The 20072-nt window shown below is 44.3% G+C and overlaps 1 protein-coding gene across 1 annotated transcript in view; it reads right to left on the reverse strand.

Annotated features, from left to right (window-relative positions):
• The window catches only part of cpne4a (copine IVa), a 114595-nt gene that overhangs the window by 51035 nt on the left and 43488 nt on the right, over positions 1-20072 (reverse strand). The window contains exons 2-3 of the mRNA XM_046043796.1: positions 9336-9515; positions 1418-1489 (exon numbers count right to left, since the gene is read on the reverse strand). Of these exons, the coding sequence (XP_045899752.1) occupies positions 1418-1489; positions 9336-9515 (252 nt within the window). The remainder of the gene's footprint in view (positions 1-1417; positions 1490-9335; positions 9516-20072) is intronic.

The raw sequence follows: 20072 nt of genomic DNA on the forward strand, positions 1-20072 counted from the left end.
GAAAGGAAGGAAGGAAAAGGAAAACAAGGAAGGAAAGAAAAAAGGTAGGAAAGGAAGGAGGTAAAGAAGGAAAGCGCGAGGGAAAGGAAAGGAAGTTATAAAAAGAAAAGGAAGGATGCATGGAGAGCAGGAAGAAAAGAAGGAAAGGAAGGAAGGAAAAGGAAAACAAGGAAGGAAAGAAAAAAGGTAGGAAAGGAAGGAGGTAAAGAAGGAAAGCGCGAGGGAAAGGAAAGGAAGTTATAAAAAGAAAAGGAAGGATGCATGGAGAGCAGGAAGAAAAGAAGGAAAGGAAGGAAGGAAAAGGAAAACAAGGAAGGAAAGAAAAAAGGTAGGAAAGGAAGGAGGTAAAGAAGGAAAGCGCGAGGGAAAGGAAAGGAAGTTATAAAAAGAAAAGGAAGGATGCATGGAGAGCAGGAAGAAAAGAAGGAAAGGAAGGAAGGAAAAGGAAAACAAGGAAGGAAAGAAAAAAGGTAGGAAAGGAAGGAGGTAAAGAAGGAAAGCGCGAGGGAAAGGAAAGGAAGTTATAAAAAGAAAAGGAAGGATGCATGGAGAGCAGGAAGAAAAGAAGGAAAGGAAGGAAGGAAAAGGAAAACAAGGAAGGAAAGAAAAAAGGTAGGAAAGGAAGGAGGTAAAGAAGGAAAGCGCGAGGGAAAGGAAAGGAAGTTATAAAAAGAAAAGGAAGGATGCATGGAGAGCAGGAAGAAAAGAAGGAAAGGAAGGAAGGAAAAGGAAAACAAGGAAGGAAAGAAAAAAGGTAGGAAAGGAAGGAGGTAAAGAAGGAAAGCGCGAGGGAAAGGAAAGGAAGTTATAAAAAGAAAAGGAAGGATGCATGGAGAGCAGGAAGAAAAGAAGGAAAGAAAGAAGGAAGGAAAGGGAGGATGGAAAGCAGGAAGAAATGATGGAAGGAAAAGAAGGAAGGGAAGGAAGGAAAGGATGTTATAAAAAGGAAAGGAAGGATGCATGGAGAGCAGGAAGAAAAGAAGGAAAGGAAGGAAGGAAAGAGGGAAGGAAGGAAAGGAAGTTATAAAAAGGAAAGGAAGGATGCATGACAGCAGTAAGAAAGGAAGGAAAAGGGAAAGAAGGAAGGAAAAGGAAGTATGGAGAGCAGGAAGAAAACAAAGGAACAAAAGAAACTGAAAAAGGAAATTTCTCCCGTTAGTTTCAACGTTGATGAACTTTGATCTGTCGACCAAAAACAGGCCGTCCTAACGGATCTGACCTCAGAGTGGACGGAGAGCCGGAGAGGCCAAAATGGAGGAAGCTCATCGGCTGTGTCTCACCATCGTCACAGTAAACCCTCTAACACTAGGCGATGGACTCCCTTCACGCTGCCAGGAGACGAGTGTTCCTTCTCTTTCTGATGCGTTTGAAAATGAAAACCCGGTTCTGGTTCTGCAGAGGGATCAGAGAGGCTCACCGTGATGATGGCTTTTCCCACGGTGCCTCCTGGTCTGAGCAGAGCTTTGGACAGTTTCCTCTGAGAGATGATCTGCACAAACACAAAGAGTTTAGGTTAATACAAAAACAAAATGTTTAAAGGACGTTAAAAAACCCGCAGCTAAAATATATCCACGTATAAAAAATCCACTCCACTAATCAAATACTTTAATCAAATTTGTATTATTGTGTCGTGCATGTTAATGTGCCCGGCCTGCACGAGCCAACACGACACCGTCAGGGTCAAAGTGCTGCGACTATGTTATCAGACAGCTGTAAAATACTCAGACCATCATCACTGACAAAAGCATTGACTGATCCTGGAGAAATCCTTTCTCAGGCCTCTGAGACAAACTGGAACACGTCTGAACGCCCAAACACTTCTCAGCGGACGTTAACTTAACTTTCCACTTCACCCAAATCACACAGCTCGATCTGTCAGCCTCCTCCTGAATATTTCTGAATCAACCAACATCAACACCGCCTCCTTTGTGAACTGCCGTGACTGAAACTTCTTTAAACTAAATGTTGGAAAAACTAAAGAGCTGATTATCGACTTTAGGAGGAAGAAGGAGGAGGTCGTCCAGTCCTTTAAATATCCTGGTGTTTGCCTTGCTGCGAAACTAAACTGGAAGAAGAACACAGACAGTGTTTTCATGAAGGAACAGTCGAGGCTATTCTTCCTGAGAAAACTCAGATCCCTGCTGGGGAGGAAACAGGATCAATAAGTTGATTAAAACAGCTGGCTCTGTGATTGGCCCTGTCCCTGACCTACTGGAGGTCTTCATAGAAAAGAGAACGAGTGCCAAACTAAAGAAAGTCATGGATCTTGTAGATCGTCCACTCCACAGTGTCTTCAGACACTTGGTAGTTCCTTTAGTGGTCGACTGAAGACGCCCCAGTGTTCTGCTGACCGGCTCACAGGGTCAGCATTTTTTAAAGGTTCAGTGTGTAAGTTTTAGTGACATCTAGTGGTGAGGGTTGCAAATTGCAACCGGCGGCTCACGGTGCATTCAGGCGCTCCTCAGATGGTCCCATTTCCCGAGTTGTGAATTCGTTCTTCCGACTTCAGGGTTTCATGTGCCCTTAAAGGCTTTGGGGCCGGTGTAACGTAAATTATTTATTTATGACTAACTGGATTTAAAAAACGGGCCAACGATCGGCCCTTAAAGCATGGACAGCGGCCCACTGGGTAATTTTCTATACTGACATTGGGCTGGCCCAATCACATCTCTTATTAGCCCCCACCCCCTCTGCTCTCTGTTTCTTGGGTTGCGGGCCAAAAAACCATTGTTCAGACGGCTGCTGCCAAATGCGCGACAATAACAGATATATTTGCTGCAGGGGCTGCAGGAGCTTCAACATCAGCTGCAGGACCCTGCGTAGAGCAGCACAGGCACCCGAAGGAGTAAAGGAGCTGCGGTGGCCCCTGCCAGGCAGAGGAGGAGGCGTGTCAGCGAAATAGAGGGACAAAGTGACCGTGATGGGTCGAGGGCGAGAGAGAGAGCAGGAGGAGAGAGGAGGTGAAGCGGAGAGCAGGGAGCAGCTCAGCCTGTAGGGAGGGAGGTTCATTCACTCTGGGGACATGCAGCCATGACTTTATGAAAGCATTCGTTAAAAATGTTCTGAAAAATGAAAATGTTGATTAACAAATAAAAATGCTGTGAAAATGGTTTATTTGCACAGTAAACCTGCAATGCAATCTAAATACAGAAGAAAACTCTGCGTTGTTCAAAAAAGTAACTTAAGTCTCTTTCACCATAAATTGGTGCAGAAAATGTCTCCAGAATGCAGGAAATTTAAGTGTTTAATGCTAAAAATCTTCTGGGAGCCCCAGACCCCCATTTCATATATAAATATATTTTCTAAATAGTAAGTCTATTAAAATATATTCTTGCCTTGTAGTCATGGACACCAAACTTGTGCAAACTCTTACGTCCAACCGATTTTGTGTCGCCTCCAAAAATGCTAGGGCAAATATTGTCCCATACTTCTTTATGTCCCATGAACACTTTATTTCTCTTTTTACAATAAAGATTTAAGGAGGAAAAAAGATTCTGATTATTCCTACACCACATGAATGCACCATCAGTCACCGGCCGCTCCCCCCTAAAGAACTAAAGATCTTTAGCTCGGAGATAAATGTGATTCAGGGCTTCGACAGCCGTCACTGTTTACTTCACTTTACCACAATACTCGGTGTCGAGTCCCGGCAGCAGCAGCAGGAAGTGAACAGGAACTGTCGCTTCTTCCCAGGAAGTGGGAAATGATTAATTCCAGAGCACATTATTTTCACTTTGCAGGTTAAGTGCATTCTTTACACACCATGAGGAGACCTGAAAAGCCAGCTTCCTGTCTGATGGAGGCTTTAATGTCTGAGAGTCCCAAACTGCAGACCAACAGAAAGCTGCAGAGACGGAGCTCTGCAGGAGTTTGAAGGTTTAGACCTGACTTTAGGGTTTGAGTTACATTTGGACGCATTTGGAGGTGAGATCAGAGACCATGTGACTTTTCACTGTTCACAAAATCCGATCTGAGTCCTTCGGCCTGCAGTCTGAACACAACCTTAGTGTGTTTCCATCCACCTGTTTAATATATAAAATAAAATAAACAGATGAGGAAACTGTTTCCTGTCCGAGTTTGTGGATAAACAGAAACAGACTTGATGAATAAACGCTCACAAGCAGCAGGTCCCATTTTGTTTGGCTGATTTTCTGGTAATTCAGCACATATTTCAGCTCCGTTTGGACAGAAACTTGAATACTGAGGGTCCTCACAGGTTTACCCCGGCTGGAAAACAACAACGTGACTAATTGGACTATGTTCTTCTCCGGTACGGGTCACACTGAGGTTTCTTGTTGTAATTTAGCGTCTCTGGAAGTTGCAGCTCCTGTTTGTGTCTCCACCCTCCTGCTGCTGTGAAACAAACTCCAACCTGCACCGTCAGCATGCTGGAGGAGAAGCCGGCTCCCTGAAGCACCGAGCCGAGGCCCGGCCCTCCCTGGCTCCTGCGTGCCAGCACTTTCAAGGGTTTCTTCCAGGCCTGTTAGCAGAAATCTCCAGCGCTCCGTCAGCCATCTGGCCGGCGGAGGAGCTGGCAGCAGATCCGAGCGACGCTGCTGGCAGAGACCGACACGAGGAGATGAAGACGAGGAGGAAGAGGAGGCTTTTCCGGTCACCTGAGCTCATTGTTTCATCACAGACTGGGCTCCTCTTCTTCTGCTCTGCAGGATGAAACTCTTCCAACACGCTTTCAGGAAACTGAAAAACAGACGGCAGGAAATGCACAGCGTCGCTCCGCCGCCACGCGGCGGCTTCCTCGTGAGAAGCATTGACTTCAGTTTAGAACGAGGCCAAAGCAGATGGAGAATCTGTCCAACGATCCTGTTTCCTCCTCGCTGTTCAACTCTCTAAACACAGGACGACACAATAAGTATTTCTCATATTTCTTCTTTTGTTTTTGTCTCTTTATTCTCTAAACTCTGACGCTGAAGCCACGATCCAGATATTTTCTCGCCAATATCATCTCATCCACAACATGTACATGAAAAACAAACAGCTCAAACTTATTTAATATGATTTAAAAAAACAAGATCTTGGAGTCTGATATTTTCTGTTTGTCTTCATGTCATCAAAGCCAAGGACGTCGCTTTGTGCTACAGTGGTGGGGACACGAGGGCTCACGTCAGGGGTGTGATGATACACCTAGGAAATGCAGAAACAAATGAGCGGGGGGGGGCGGTCCTCCCTCAGCAGCGTTAAACATTTCATTTCTGGAGACATTTTCTGCTCCAGTTTACGGTGGAGGTGTCTTGATTTATGTAAAGGGAAACTAAAAAATTCAGCTGGCAGGTGACGATTCATACATCTAAAAATATAACAGAATATAATGCAGCAATCAGCTGATTGTTTCTTCCACATTTAAATTCCATTTTCTTATTGATTGATTTGTTAGCTACCTTTTCTGGTGCAAGCTATTTTCAGAGCAGTTTCAACAAAAGCGTCCCCACTGTAGATGACGCCTACGATCAAAGCTCCTTCAGACCCAAATAATCAGTGACTGTACACTAACACAACCCGTTCTCTCTCCAAGTCGTCACATGTGGACGGTTGGTCAGGAGAATTTTTCCTGTTTTATTTTGAAAGTGTCCTTCCTTGTGTGTGCTGTCACCTGTGCTTCACAGTCTGCCTGGTTCTATATGTCTGCAGGTGCGTTTGACTTCATGCGGCGCCGACTTAACCTGATGCATGCTGGTCAGAAAATGTGTCCGACTTTCGCTGGAGCTGCAAAACATCACCATGTCACGTGATATTAAAACCTCGCAGGAGCAAGGCGGGCGAGTCAGGCCGCACCTTTCAGTCGTTGAGCTCGGCTCACAGTGAGCTCACGCAGGTAGAATGTTTTATTCGCCGCCTCTGCAGTCGCTCACGTTTGACTAACAAGTTGGCGAAAGTCAGCCGCGCTCAGTCCGTCGCCGTCAGTTTCCTGTGGACTCCTGGAACTTGTTGTAGATTTACGCCTCTCGTTTATAGATTTCGGACCGACACTCGCTCCAGATGTAACAAAGATTTACTCAGCGCATGTGTCTGCACTTTGGTCCGATTCCTTGCTTCATCGGCGTCACCATAACAGAACAAAGTGACCAAAATGGAGCCAGCGGACGTGAAGCGGTTTTAAGAATTTAAGAGATCGGGCCTCCACTTCCCAGAGGTTAGGATCCACCGTGCGGGATTCCACCTCTTGGAGAAGGGTTAGACATGTTCCACCATGAACACACTCACTGTCGTTTATTCTGACTCCCACAATCACCGTCCTGCTGCCCCAAACTCTCACTACGGCACCACGTGTGGATTCATCCGCCACCGAAAGTAGTCCCGAACAGAAGCTCTATTTCCTCCTGTTTGTCTGATTGCGAACACGAGATTTGATGATGCTGATAAATATGTAAATTAAAACCAGAGTTATGTTTGAGGTGATTGTTATGCAGCTTTTCTCTGCAACAACAACAACGTGTCCTTGTCCTAATACAGAAATATAACATGAATGCTAATTAAGCTCGTTAATTAGTCAAACTAACAGACGTTTTCTCTTCGTCTTCATGAAGTCGGTGAATGTTTCTGTGCTGTTGTGCAAATTATTATGCAGATGAGGTTGTTTTTATTTGTATTTTTTCTATCTATAAGAAAAAAACACTCCAGTTGCAGTTTGTGCTGCAGGCAGAGGAAGAATGAATGTTTTTGGTTTTCTGTCATCTTTGTGGATCAGCTTCAGTACAGATGAACCTCTACAGAGAAAAAGAGAGAATCAAAATGCCAAATATACGTGAGCAGAGTGAGTGTGTATATTTTCAGTTTAGTATCTCTGTCTTCTGCGGCGCTCAGGCTGTGATGGAGCCTCTGATGTTGTTTTCATCTTCTAACTGCTGTCTGGTTATATTTCAACAATTAGTTTTTCATCAACTGAAGAAAAGGCAGAAAAGTAGATTCTCCCTGTTTTCTGGCTGCAGTTTATTTGTAAAGTTTAGATCAGTTGGGAGACGCTTCAGGAGTTTTCCAGGGTTATAAATATCTCCAGCTCATTTATCTTTGAGTTTGTTCACTGCGGTGGATTCTGTTTCTGAGATATTTGTTGAGTCTGTGGAGACTAATTTCACACAAGAAGAAAATAAAAAGAGGCAAACAGCTTCTGTAGAGAGGAGGAAAACTACACTAAGTAAATTTTTTGTCAAGTGTTTAATGAAATCTGTACAGAAGTGTTTCCCTCAAGACAAAACAAAAGCTCTCTGGTTTGTGTTCTCACTCCCAACTCGTCACATATGGACACCTGGTCAGACTCCTTGGCGTCGCTTTTTAACGCCCTGGGTACCTTTTAGCGTGGTTTTTGCACGTGTAGGGCTCCGCGGTCAAGTTAGTGAGTATATGCAATACTCAACGTAATTAGACTTTCAAAATAAAACTCGAGCTAAACCCCTTGATGCCTGAATTTATTTACAATAATAGAAGTCCTTCAACCAAGTCCAGTTGCCCTTGACTTTAACCTTCTTTGAAAACTATGGCCTGGATGACAATAATAACAATAATATAAAGAAATTAATTATTTGTGTTTTGTGTCAAGTTGATGCTAAATTAAATTATGCAAATTAACGACAACAGGCATAAATTTAAATAAAAAAAGCGTGCAAAAGGTTCCTAGGTACGTATTGAATATGCACAAACAGGCATTGGGGGAATACATGCTCAGCAGTGGCTCTCCCTCACTACAGCAAAACCTTTTCCACCAAATCTAACTGTAGAAACATTTGTTTTAAATGTGCCTGGACGCACAGCAAAGAAATTAATCTACAAGTTAATGGATGAAAACGATCTGTGCAGGTTCAATGTTCAAACAGCATCCAAACTTAAACTCATGGGGTTTGTGTTCCTCGCCTAAAAACTAAGCTAAACTAACACCCAGAATAAAGAGGACTAATTTGTGTGTGTATTCTAAAATATTGCACGTGTAATTGTAGTACCTGTTACGGGTGATCAACTAAGAAATATTGCGTGGATGACAACAGGTGCAAACACAGTGGAGGCGGCAGTATTTATGAGGGTTTTACGTGTTTTAATGGTTTCCGCCATGAGAGTCTGGAGGGAAAGCAGCCACTGCGTAAAAACCTCAGTTTGTTTCGTTCAGAGCGTCAGTATGTGGAAATCGTCTGAACCTGCCCGTCCTGCCTGAGACTGCACTATGTACTTCGGACAGCACCCCTGAAAAACTGCTTTGGGAAACCCCAGCAGAAACAGATCCAGCCAGAGGGAACGACCACCGACCCCATTTCCTCTCGATACCTCCAACGGGTTGTGTCGCTGTTACAACCGGCGCTGTGAACAGCTGGTGATCGTTCCCTCTGGCTGGATGAATTTTACACACTGCTGCAGCTGGGGGCTCTCTGCAGCGCCGCGCAACTTTCTGAACTCCATCTCACAGAGAAAAGCAGTCAGGTCAAAACAAAATTTGCTTTATTGGCATGAATGTTACAACAACAGTTTTGCCAAAACTAAAGGAAAATACAAAAAAAATCTATTCAATTCATATAGTTATTCGAATAAATAAAATACAATTATTGTATTTCTATATATTGGATACAGAATAATATTATCTAATATTGTTAATTTCTCTACGTCGTCTTCTCCATCGATAACAGCAGCCATCTCTGCACCTTCCTGTCAAACGTATTAAATACAGATGCTGTTGCACTCACGTGAAATTGCGTTTAGGCTCGTTAGATCACACTGCGTGTAGTAAATAAATGTATTTGCATGTTACGCCCCAAACTGCATATTCATTAAGGCAGAAGTAGTAAATGAACAGCTGCTATCTTGACCTTTTGAAAGACGCCGTTAGCAGATCAGCTTACGGGTTAATTTGCTGCTGATATCAAGTTTGCACACGTTTTTACTCACGCAGACCTTTAGTGTTCTGTCCTGTTACAGATAAAACAATCCAGAAACAGTTTCTTCATATCAGAACTGCATATTTAGATTTAAAAACTGGCCAGTGATTCCCGTCCCGCCTGCTCCCTTTGACTTTTATTCCTGCACCATTTCCCGTGTTGAAGTGAAACTGACTCCCATCCTGCAGGAATCCCACAGGATTACCCTTAAACACAATCATTGGAAAAGCAGAAGTGGGTCAGTTTGTCTGAATTTATCGACTTTCATTCGACTGAATGGGACGCCATCTTTGAATACGGTCTCCTAAGACATCCATATAGCCAACACACCTGAGCTCCTGTCGAGAGGCGGGTTGGAAACATTACCATTAAACTCAAAAGCTGAAAGCCGGTACAGACACATCTCTGTCCGTCTGCAGCAGCACGTTGGAGTCTTTAGCAGGTGAACATCAGGTGACTCACCTGTGCCAGCGTGCACTCCACTGATCCCAGGAAGTCGGCCTCCCTCAGGCCGTTGTGGTTGCTGTTGATGTCGTACAGCTCGAAGCGCAGACGCTGCACCTCTTCAAAATAAAAGTCCAAAGTGAAAACCTTGGAGTAGGTGGGGTTTACACAGCTGCGAATCACCTCCGTCCGATCCACCTGCGGGAGACACAGAGGACAGAACAACAGGATGAAATTTTCCACTTTGAAGAAACAGAAAGGAACTCAAACTTCAGACCCAGAGGTCTGGTTCCTGAATGGGTAGCTTCACACGACAGCAGTCCGAGACCTCCTCTTCGAGGGAGACCCGGTTCGAGTCCGGCGTTCACACCGACCCCAACAAACTGCAGGGGGGTAAACGCTCAAGGGTACCGATCAGCCGGACTGAGACTGGGAGACTGAATTAAAAACAGGACGGTCTTCTTTATTCCATCTGAGGCTGCTGCACAATATGAAACACAATGAAGATTCAAATCGGAAAGCTGGATATTAAGAATAATTTTTTTAAACCTGGGTCATATTTTCACATCTGTTGGTGTTGAAATGACTGCAAGAAGGTCGCCGGTTCAAACCCCGGCCTTTCTGTGTGGACTGTTCTCCCCGTGTCTGCGTGGGTTAATCCCGGGTGCTCCGGTTTATCCCACCATCGAAAAGGTTCTCCAGTCTGCTGTTTTGACCTGACACTGATAAACATCTGGAGTTGGTCCCCCAGCGCTGCACAGCAGCTGACCAATGCTCCCTTGAGGGAAAATGCAGAGAAAGAGCCTCTTTCTGCCAGCGACGGGCTCAGACTGTTACACCAGAGCCCTGTTTCAGAAAGCAGGCGTAACAAACTCGGAGCTTCTCCCTGAGCTCTGCCTGAGCCTGAGCTGGGAATCGAACAGCTGATCAGAATCGGTTCAGTCAGCTCTGAGTATGTTGAGCCTGATTGAAGCGCGTGGGGATGAAAAAAAGCCTCATCGGTGGAGCTCAGATACTACGATTCACCATGGCAACGGGTAAATAAAGGCAGAACCTCCATTTTAATCGGGTGGAGCTCTGAAATATGAACGCTGCCAACGCGGACCCTGATAGGCTCTAAAACGCAGGAGTGGAAGAAGAATCAATGCGTTAACATTATTAGGCTGCTACACAGCGCTGCTCATTCATCATTTACCAGACTGGACTTTCTTTAATGAATGATAAAGTGCTGCAGCCCATTACATTTAAATAGGAAGGCTGTATTTATTAAGCTGGAAGCCGACGGGACTAAATGCCGGTTGGCAATCGGCTGCCTGATTATGAAAATAGGTACAGATCAAATATCAGACAGTTTAATCATGAACCTGTGATTGTAGAGTCAGGTTAGACTGTTAGTTATTTTTTGCAGTGGAAAATGTGTCTATAGGTTAAAGTTTTAGACGTCTATTTTACATTAATAAAATCTTTTATTCATGCTGTCAGAACACATTCAGACTGTCAGCAGCTAATAATGAAAAACTCATATTTAAACCTTATTCAGGCCTGTTTGTTTTAGCGGCTCCACAGTCACGTGATCTCCTGTTGATAACTACGAATGTTCCAATCAGCGCGACTACAACATGAGATTACTGTTCACTGATCAGTTTTATAGGTTACAGATTAAACAGTGATTACTGCAGGTGTGTGTGTGTGTGTGTGTGTGTGTGTGTGTGTGTATATATATATATATACATAAAATAATGTTTTTATTTTTATTTCATTTTGACTTTTTGTTTTCAATGTCAGTTTAGTTTTAAGTACTTAACGTGGGTTTGCTAGTTTAGTTTAGTTTTTATTTTTTGAAAATGCTTAGTTTTTGCTTAGTTTTTATTAGTTTTAGTCTTTGTTGCTGCAGGATGCCAAGCTCAGTTCAGTTTACTCCAATTTAGTTTTGTCACCAAACATTAAAATACAATCATTAGAAATAATGCAGATTTGTGAAAAGGGACACCGTTTTAAGCTATCTGAAGCTTGTAGGGCCACTAAGCATATATATATGTATGTGTGTGTGTGTATGTGTGTATATATATACACCAAACCTAATTAGCGAGTCTAGACATTATTTTACATTTGGGGTATTGTTTGCTGTTTGACTTTCTCCCAGCTGTCCTTTAAATGTCGGCTGTCACTGGACTCCACCCTGACGAGATGTGGCCTTGCTGTGCTGGACCATCCTGGATTCTGCCTTCGCCTCTGAAAACAGATGTTTTGTGTGTTTGTGTGCGTGACACACGAGAACCCAACAAGTCCTGAAAGAAAAGTAAACCCTGTCCAGACGGGCCAGAAACCGATGACAGAGATCCAAATCAGCACCGAGCTGCTGAGAGGCTGCACGCGGTCGACCTGCTGTCCGACAGTCGCGGCCGACAGATGGTGTTCAGGCTGGAGCTCCTCGAGACCCTCTCATTAAAGTCGCTTTAATTGGACGGTTGAAGTTTGTCTGAATCAGCTGAAAGTGTGCGAGGAAACGTGACGTCCCGCTGACCCTGCTGGACGTCTTCCTCGCTGACTTTTTAGACTTTTGTGCGTGAAGACGTGTGTCAGAGTCTGGCAGCTGAAAGCAGAAACTCCTCCTGCAGGCTCACTCAGCGGTCTGGAATCACAGAACCTCACCCCCGCCTCGTCTCAGCGTGGACGTCACTTCACCGGGAGGCTGTGGGTCTAACTGGACTCGCTAATTAGGTTTGGTATATTTAAATCTTCCTTAACTTCTGGCAGAGCAACAGGCCCACATCTTTATAAGTTTTTAACTTCTAATTACATTCATTTTGCACAACGTACTGCACCTTAAATAACATTTAATAATACTAATTATTTATTTAATGTGTTTATGTCATTGTTTATTTCTTTTTTATTACATTTTTGGGTTCCATATAAATCAGATTTATTTTCCTGACAGACGATCTAATAAATTACAGTTCATTCTTGTTTATTATTGCATAAATACACTTTTTTATATATATTTTTGGGGGCTTTTTGTACCTTTATTTAGATAAGACAGTTGAAAGACAGGAAGGGGGACGACATGCAGCGAAGCGCGAAGGGTCGGACTCGAACCCGGGGCCGCTGCAGCAAGGACTCAGCCTTGGTACTTTGTACTTGCGTACAGCGGTGAGTTACGGGCGCTCCACACATACTCTTTTTTTGTTTCCAAACGTCCCGCCGTCTGTTCACGCCATCCCAGGACGTCACATATGGACGCTCGGTCCAGACCTCTTGGCGTTGCAACGTCCGGGTTACATTAATTCATTTAGCTTTTATTGCACGTAAATGATGTGATAACAATTAAAGATTCATTTTTAAATGAGGAAGTTTAAGGAGTTTTCAGCTGATTAAGAGTAAACCTCCTCAGTAACGAGCTCGTCTTTCTCTCTATCACACTGCTGTCTGCATCCCGGTGCGTTTTGTTTATCTGCTTTCTTTACCTTCACTTTTTCCTCAGCAGCAGCAGCAGCAGTGAGATCCTCCCTCCTGAGAATCATTAAGGTTTCACCTGATCACAAACGGACCGGGTCAGACTCTGCAGGCGGATCTGATCCTGACTGTCTGTCGTGGGCAGAAAAACCTGCAGTTGGCAGGTTTTCGGAGTCCACCTCGGTCTGAACTTCACTTTTTAACGAGTCTGAAGGGAGGAGAGACGACAGCGACAAGCGGATTCCTGCTGTCACCGCTTCACATTCAACAACAACAACAACAACAACAACAGGACTCTGGAGAAAACAGCTCGTTTAGCAGATCACAAAAAACACAGTGATTCCTCTGAAGAAAGTCGAGCTGCTGACAGACAAGAACAGACGCAAACACACTCAGAGAACGACAGTAGGAAGTTGTGTTCAAGGTAATTAGATCATTTCCCCGGATCTTAAAGCAGCACTTTTTAATGTTAAATATTAACAATCGATCGGATGATTAGATGGTCAGATTTGAAAGCCAGGTTGAGAATTGTTTGCCAGGACACCGGGGAACCCGGGGCTCTTTACGATAAATGCCATGGGACCTTTAATGACCACAGTGAGTCAGGACCTCGGTTCGGTTTGACGTCTTATCCGAAGGACGAGATCTCCTACAGCGTCCCCATCGCTGCACCGGGGCATTGGGATCTTGTTAGGTGCGTTTGACTCATAAAAGAAGTGGACGTAGTCATCGTGACGTCACCCGTTTGTGGACCGCCGTTTTGAAGCCTCGAGTTTGGCCGCCGCCATGTTTTGCAACCAGCAGCACCGGACGTGACCATGTTTGGACGAGACGGTGGAGCTAACGGCCGTGTGTGGAGCGAGCTAGCCTGCTTAGCTAGGTGATTCTGTAATTCATGTTAACTGTCATTTTAACAGGGCTCATAACTTTGTCTAGCGAACGACAAAACAAAAACGTACTCACCAGAGGAAGTGAACAGCCTTTGATTTTTTTTCAGCTTTTTCAACTGCACAGCTTAAATTTACACAGTGCCGTGGGTACGAGTCGCCTGGTTGACAGGTGGCGACTTGTCAGTTTGTAGCCCCGCCCTGAAACATTCTCTGCTTCCTGGTCTCTGTTCCTCTAAATGGGACCATAATTTACTAAATGAACATCATGCTGTGTTGAAGAAGACTTGAAACTAGCGACTGAGACCAGAAACTCATCAGGAAAGTGTTTACTGAGGGAATAAATCAGCTGACAAGTAGAAACATTTTACCGTTATTTCTAATGGAGCCGGACTTCTTTCTGCAGAAGAGTCGCCCCCTGCTGGCTGTTCGATAGAATGCAGGTTTCAAGGACTTCTGCGTTCGACTCAGTTCTCTGACTGGAAGCTTCCCGCTTGGTTTGGCTTCATGCGGCGCTTTGCAGCGCTGACTTAACATGATGCATGCTGGTTACTCACCATGTCACATGACATTAAAATCTCGCAGGAGGAAAGGCGCCGAGTCCGGAACCACCTTTCGTCTGATCTTGTGCAATTCTCTTTGCAAATGCCGCGAGATCAGCTCACAGTAAGCTCACGCAGGTAGAATGTGTCTGACTTGACGACGATGGTTTTTATATCTCGCCCCTGCAGCTCACGTTAGACTATCAAGTTGGCGAAAGTCTACCAGAGGGTAGACTGCCCCCTACTGGCCCACCAACTCCTCTTCATAGTGGAGCATCTAGCAGCTAAAGAGCCTGATATTTCCCTCAGGAGCTGGTGGAGACCAAACACAGAGCTCACAGAGAGAGAGGCTCCCCAGCAGCCTCAGGACGACCAAAGAAGACCAAACGACCAAAACACAAAGTAAATAAAAATGTCACTCTTGCAAATGTCCTCAGCTCAATTATTATTATTATGGTGTGTTATTTTAATAATTGTTCAGGAGAATATTTTACTGCTTCTCAAAAAGCAAGACATATTTTCAATGTAAGATAAGTACATTGTAAATTTCAGTCTGGTCAGTAGTCTGAGGGTGTTTTTATGAGAGAAGGAACTGAACAAAGCACCCAAACAAAAAGAAAATGGAGTTAAAGACAAAAACAGCATGTGATTCACGCTTTTATCTCAACCCGTCTGGACTCCCGCGATGCACTTTACACTGACGTTAACCAATCCTCTCTTCAGTTAGTCTAAAACTCGGCTGCTCGTCTTTTAACTGGACCCTGCAAGCATGAACACATTGCACCAGTTCTGGCCTCGCTCCACTGGCTCCTGGTCCATTTTAAAATATATTGTAAGATCTTAGTGTTTGTTTTTAAATCCCTAAATGGTTTGATACCTCATTATATCTCAGACCTGTAAAGCCTCGTGCAGAACACACGACTCTCAGCGTCGGCCGATGGCCGTGCTGTTCACACTACTCAACTTGCTGTCTTGTAACGGGAGTCTTGAAGTCATTGTGGCGGTCGCACTACGTGACTGATCGGTGACGGGGTCACACACTACAGGAGCTGACAGCAGCTGTGTCCCCCGACGCTGGTCTGCAAACCACGTTTTGTCAAGAAAACACACGTGAAATGTGAAACGGGAAATGACGCAAACCTGCACACAAAACAGCTGTTTGTTATTATAAAGACAAAGAATCTGGGTGAAAGGATGGATTAACACCTGCAGGTAGCAGGATCATCTGAGCTACAGAGAGCCGGAGGGGAGGAAAAAGTGTTTTGCGGTGAAAAAGTAGCAGCCTGCTCTCATTGGCTGCATGTGGATGTCGAGCAGGGCTCTACGCCAACCTGTTTCCCAATGAGCACATGTTCTCCTAAAAGAAAAAATTTAGGAGCACTGTGAAAAATGTTCAAGCAACAGAAAGTTTGACAAACTATTTATTTTACATATTTATACTACGTGTTTGCTCCTTCTGCTTGTGTTCAACCATGGTGTGTAAACATCACTGAAAGTGAAGACCCTGGTATCTGGACACTCGGCATCGGCCCTAAAATATTGTCAAAGCGCTTTAAAATATTGAAACAGATGTTTTGAAAATCTGAGACGTTGAAAACAGCTTTTAAACACTGATCAGTCATCACAAAAACTTTCATGACCCACCAGCAGCAGCCACACAACCCAATACTGAGCAGTATTACAATATCAGGAGGAGGCTAGAAGGAGCAAATACTGGCACACTGTGCAGTGGAAATCTGCATCTTTCCACTGTTTCCTCTTTCACACAACTAGGAGAAACTAGTTTAAATGAGTGTATTAGTATTTATATTTACATTTACATTTATTCATTTAGCTGACGCTTTTATCCAAAAGCATCTTCTCTATGCGCCACCACCACCCCGTATATTATTATTATTATGACAGTAGATAAAAAGTAAAGTTTTATTTTATGTAACGGTACACCATACAGCTCACCACTAGTAGGCTATAATATTAATTCCAGTTGGACAAAACAGCAGTTTCATTCATTCACTCATTAAATCCTTGATCAATTGATCTTAATTTGTTAATGCTACTAATCTCATCAATAATCAGAACCATTTATGCAGGAGGAGTTCGATATTTGAAAGTTTACTATGTCAAACTTTTTTTTTTCGTGTCCCGCCCCATTTTTCTGCCAGCGTTTCGCTTTGCTTCTCATCCTGCCCGCTACTCTGGGCGGGGGTGTTTTGAACGATTAGGTGCACTGCGGCGGGCGGGATGTGGGTCGGGACTATGGTAGGTTGTAAATACTCGCACATTGTGCTCGTAAATCATTTTTCGGTTCGCATGTATTGATTTTCAGGGGCATATGTGAGTAATATGGTCGCACTGTAGAGCCCTGTCGTGCCGGCCGACTCCTCCAGATATTTGACGTGCTAGACATCTGGCAGACGTTGGCGAGGTGTCAGAAATGCGTCAGGGAGCCGTTTCGATGCGTCGTGGTGTAGTTCACACATAACGACTGCCGACTGGCCGCTGATTTACCCCCGATCCCAGCCTGAAGGTCGCCGAGCTCACCAAGTAGCAAATCATGAAGTAGGTTTTAACGCCCGCAAGGTCACTACGGTCCACAGATCAGCAGGACTAGTTGCCCCTAAAACCAGACTACCAACCAGGGATGGCTGCGCTTTTTCAGCATTGGCCCCTAAACTACGGGATGAGTTACCTCCAGAGGTCAAAACGGCCCCCACCCTCAAAACTTTTAAATCCTGTCTTTTAATCCAGCACGGGAGCTGTGTGTTCGTCTGTTGTTGCCTTTCAGTTTTTCCTGAACCAACTGTTTGTGTCTGTCTTGTGCAGCACTTTATAAACCTGCTTTTGAAAATGTGCTACATAATTAAAAATGGATTGGATTCTCTTTTATTTTATTATTTCTATGTGACTTTCTGCTTCAGTTCAACATGTTTGAACTAAAACTTCATGCCAGTAAAGCCTTTTGAATTGAACGACTCCACTGGGACGGTCTTTGTGTCCTTATGTGTCGGTAAAAGGAGGTGATTTTGGTTTTTGTTGTTGTTCCTTGTGTGTGTTTTTTGCAGCTTTTGCTTCCTGTCTCTGAGTTCCCTGGCTGATTGGTTGCACCTGTCCTGGTGTGTCTCACCTGTGTTCAGTCCTCCTGCCCTCTCTGTGCTCCTCCGGTCTGTCTCTGGTGTTTCTGTTGGACAGATCGTGGATTTATATTTTGGTTTCCGCCCGTCTCCCCTGCCCTGTGCTGCTGGATTATTTCCTCTTGGTGGATTTGTTGCTTGTGTGCTCTGGATTAGTTTGGACTGCCTGCTGCACTATCCATGTAAGAGAACCAGTCCTGCCTCGGGGCCTGCAATCCGGGTCCGATCCCTCGGTTTCATGTGGCTTCACTTGGCTGAACATTAATGACAAACAGGAAGCTGTCGTAGATGCACTTCAGTGTGTCTAATATCCAGTCAAACCCCCAAAAAGTAAAATAAAATCAGCTTCTGTGAGGAATTCAACAACACGGAGGCTTCAGATCACCTGTCTGGAAAATCCTGTCAGTCAGAAGCAGGTGAGTCTCATTATCTGATCTCAGATCTGTTTCTGCTCGTCTTTGTGTTTCTTTTATCTCCGTCAGTTAGTCGAGAGCTTTAACACAGAAACACGACGTGACGTTTAGTTTTGTTTTTCCACCCTCTCTTTTTCACAACTTCTCTAATGAAGCATCAACACCAAAATACATCCTGCAGAAAAGACTGTTCACATATATAAAGAGATATATATATATATATATATCTTTGTGAGTTTGAGGACAGGATTGTGGGGGTGGTGTGAAACTCTGCAGTGAGGCGTGAAGATTCATAGTTTAAGTTAAATGCTCGCTGCACAATTAAATCTTTGATGAAGACAATGGAGGCGATTCTTCATTCAGACATTTAATACAAATGTTCTGAGGCAAAGTTTGTCTGGTCCTCATCAGATATCCGTTCTAGCAGATAAAAACCTTACAGGAGAATGATGGTCGTGCACAAGAGAGGACGGTGGGAACAGAAGGAGCAGAGAGGAAATGTTTAAAGGATTTTGAAGTCCTGTATCAGCGTCAGGCTGCAGGCAAAACGACGAAACCGTTCTCAGGTCGGCTTCTTATTCTCGTATCAAAGCAGCAAAACAAAGAAGGACCTGAATGTCTCGACAGTTTCCACGTTTCTTTAGATTTAAGTCCTGCTGCGCTCGTCAATAAAGTGTTGTGTGAATCCTTCAGCTTCAACCAGCGTGCTGAATGCACTTCCTCCCCTCATGAAATATTTGCAGAGCTGCTTTTTAAAACATGTATATTTAAAAACCTGCATTATTTACATCTAGCAGTCGTCTTCGCTTGGTGGTACCACTTATCGATTGTTAGTGTTAGTGAAGCCAGATAACTGACTCGCTTCGTGGTGCAGGCCCCTGTTCTGTTGTTTTGCCTCCAGCTCTCTTGAGATCAACGATGACGTTGATGCAGGACTTGAAAATGCTTTTTTCTCTCTGCTCCTTCTGTTCCCGCCGTCCTCTCTCATGCACCATCATTGTTTAAACACAGTATAATCTTCTATCTTCTAGATGAGTGAAAAACAGATTTCTGGAGAGGACCAGACATCAGAACATTTGTGTCTTCATTAAAGATCTTATTATTCTCTGGAAACACGATCAGGTGGAGATCTTCTGAAGTTTCAGGATTTTTAGAACAAATATTCCTCGTTTGTCCTGCAGCAGCTCAACTGGAAGACGCTGTGCGGGGACACACGGAGGAAGACGGGAGCTCTGGGAGGTCAGATTAAAAACGATTGGGAGCCGCTGTGTTAATCTAAAACAATGCAGAGCAATTCATAAGATCAATGGAAGGAATGAGATATTTTAAGACTGCTGGAGGAACTGTGGGATGACGGGCGCGTCACATGATCCTGTTCCTCCTGAACATATAACAGATATATTCTTTGTACACTCCTACTAAGTGCTCAGCCTGGTATTATCAAAAGGCGTATGAATAACACACCGATTTCTGAAGTCATGTAGCGTGTTACTCCAACGCATTTTTTGCATTTCACACAGTTTAGACTGCAGAAACGTCGTGTCGTCGTGCGCCTACTGTCGCAGGTAAAATCAGCGTGCGTGGGATATAAATAGCCATGAAAGTCCGACACTAAGGCGGTGGAGGGGTGGTCGGGGGGGATAGTGATTTGGTCCCTGACCCGGGACACCGGCGTTCTGTTTACACGCCATTCCATGACATCACGTTGGATTGCTACGAAAATCTGAACTGTAAATTGGAGGAAAGCACCTCCACTGGGGAAAAATCCAGTGGACTCAGAGACTGAAACAAGTCTGTGTAATTAAACACTTGAGAGCAAAACTAAGCTACAAAAAACCTAGATGGACTCCAGTCCTGCTGTGTCTGAACATCTGGACTCTAACCTGTGATCAGATGCTGGGGGGAAAAAAGACAGTGAATTAAAATCTTTTGATGTTCAGTGGTACTGAAATTCAAATACAGAAGGTCACCATGTTAAAATCTAAATCTGTAAAGTAACTAAAGCTGTCAGATTAATGCAGTGCAGAACACTGAGCAGTATTTCCCTTCGAGGTGTAAAAGAAGCCCAAGTACCAGATCTGTTCGTCGAGCTGAGGAAACTAATCTGCTGCCAGCAGAAAGACGTCGTCGTCACTTCATGGTGTCGGATTCAGAACTGATCTGAGACCTGCAAAGTGCCGCGCTGACAGGACAGGGAAACCGAAGAGAAGCCGTGAAGCGGAAAGTGGGACGGAAATAAAACTCTGACGCCACCCCCCAAATGCCCCCCCCCCCCCCTTTACAGTACAAACTGTACCTGTTCAAATCTGATGTAATATCTGACGTTACA

This window comes from Micropterus dolomieu, linkage group LG03, assembly GCF_021292245.1.
Source record: "Micropterus dolomieu isolate WLL.071019.BEF.003 ecotype Adirondacks linkage group LG03, ASM2129224v1, whole genome shotgun sequence".
Taxonomy (NCBI): domain Eukaryota; kingdom Metazoa; phylum Chordata; class Actinopteri; order Centrarchiformes; family Centrarchidae; genus Micropterus; species Micropterus dolomieu.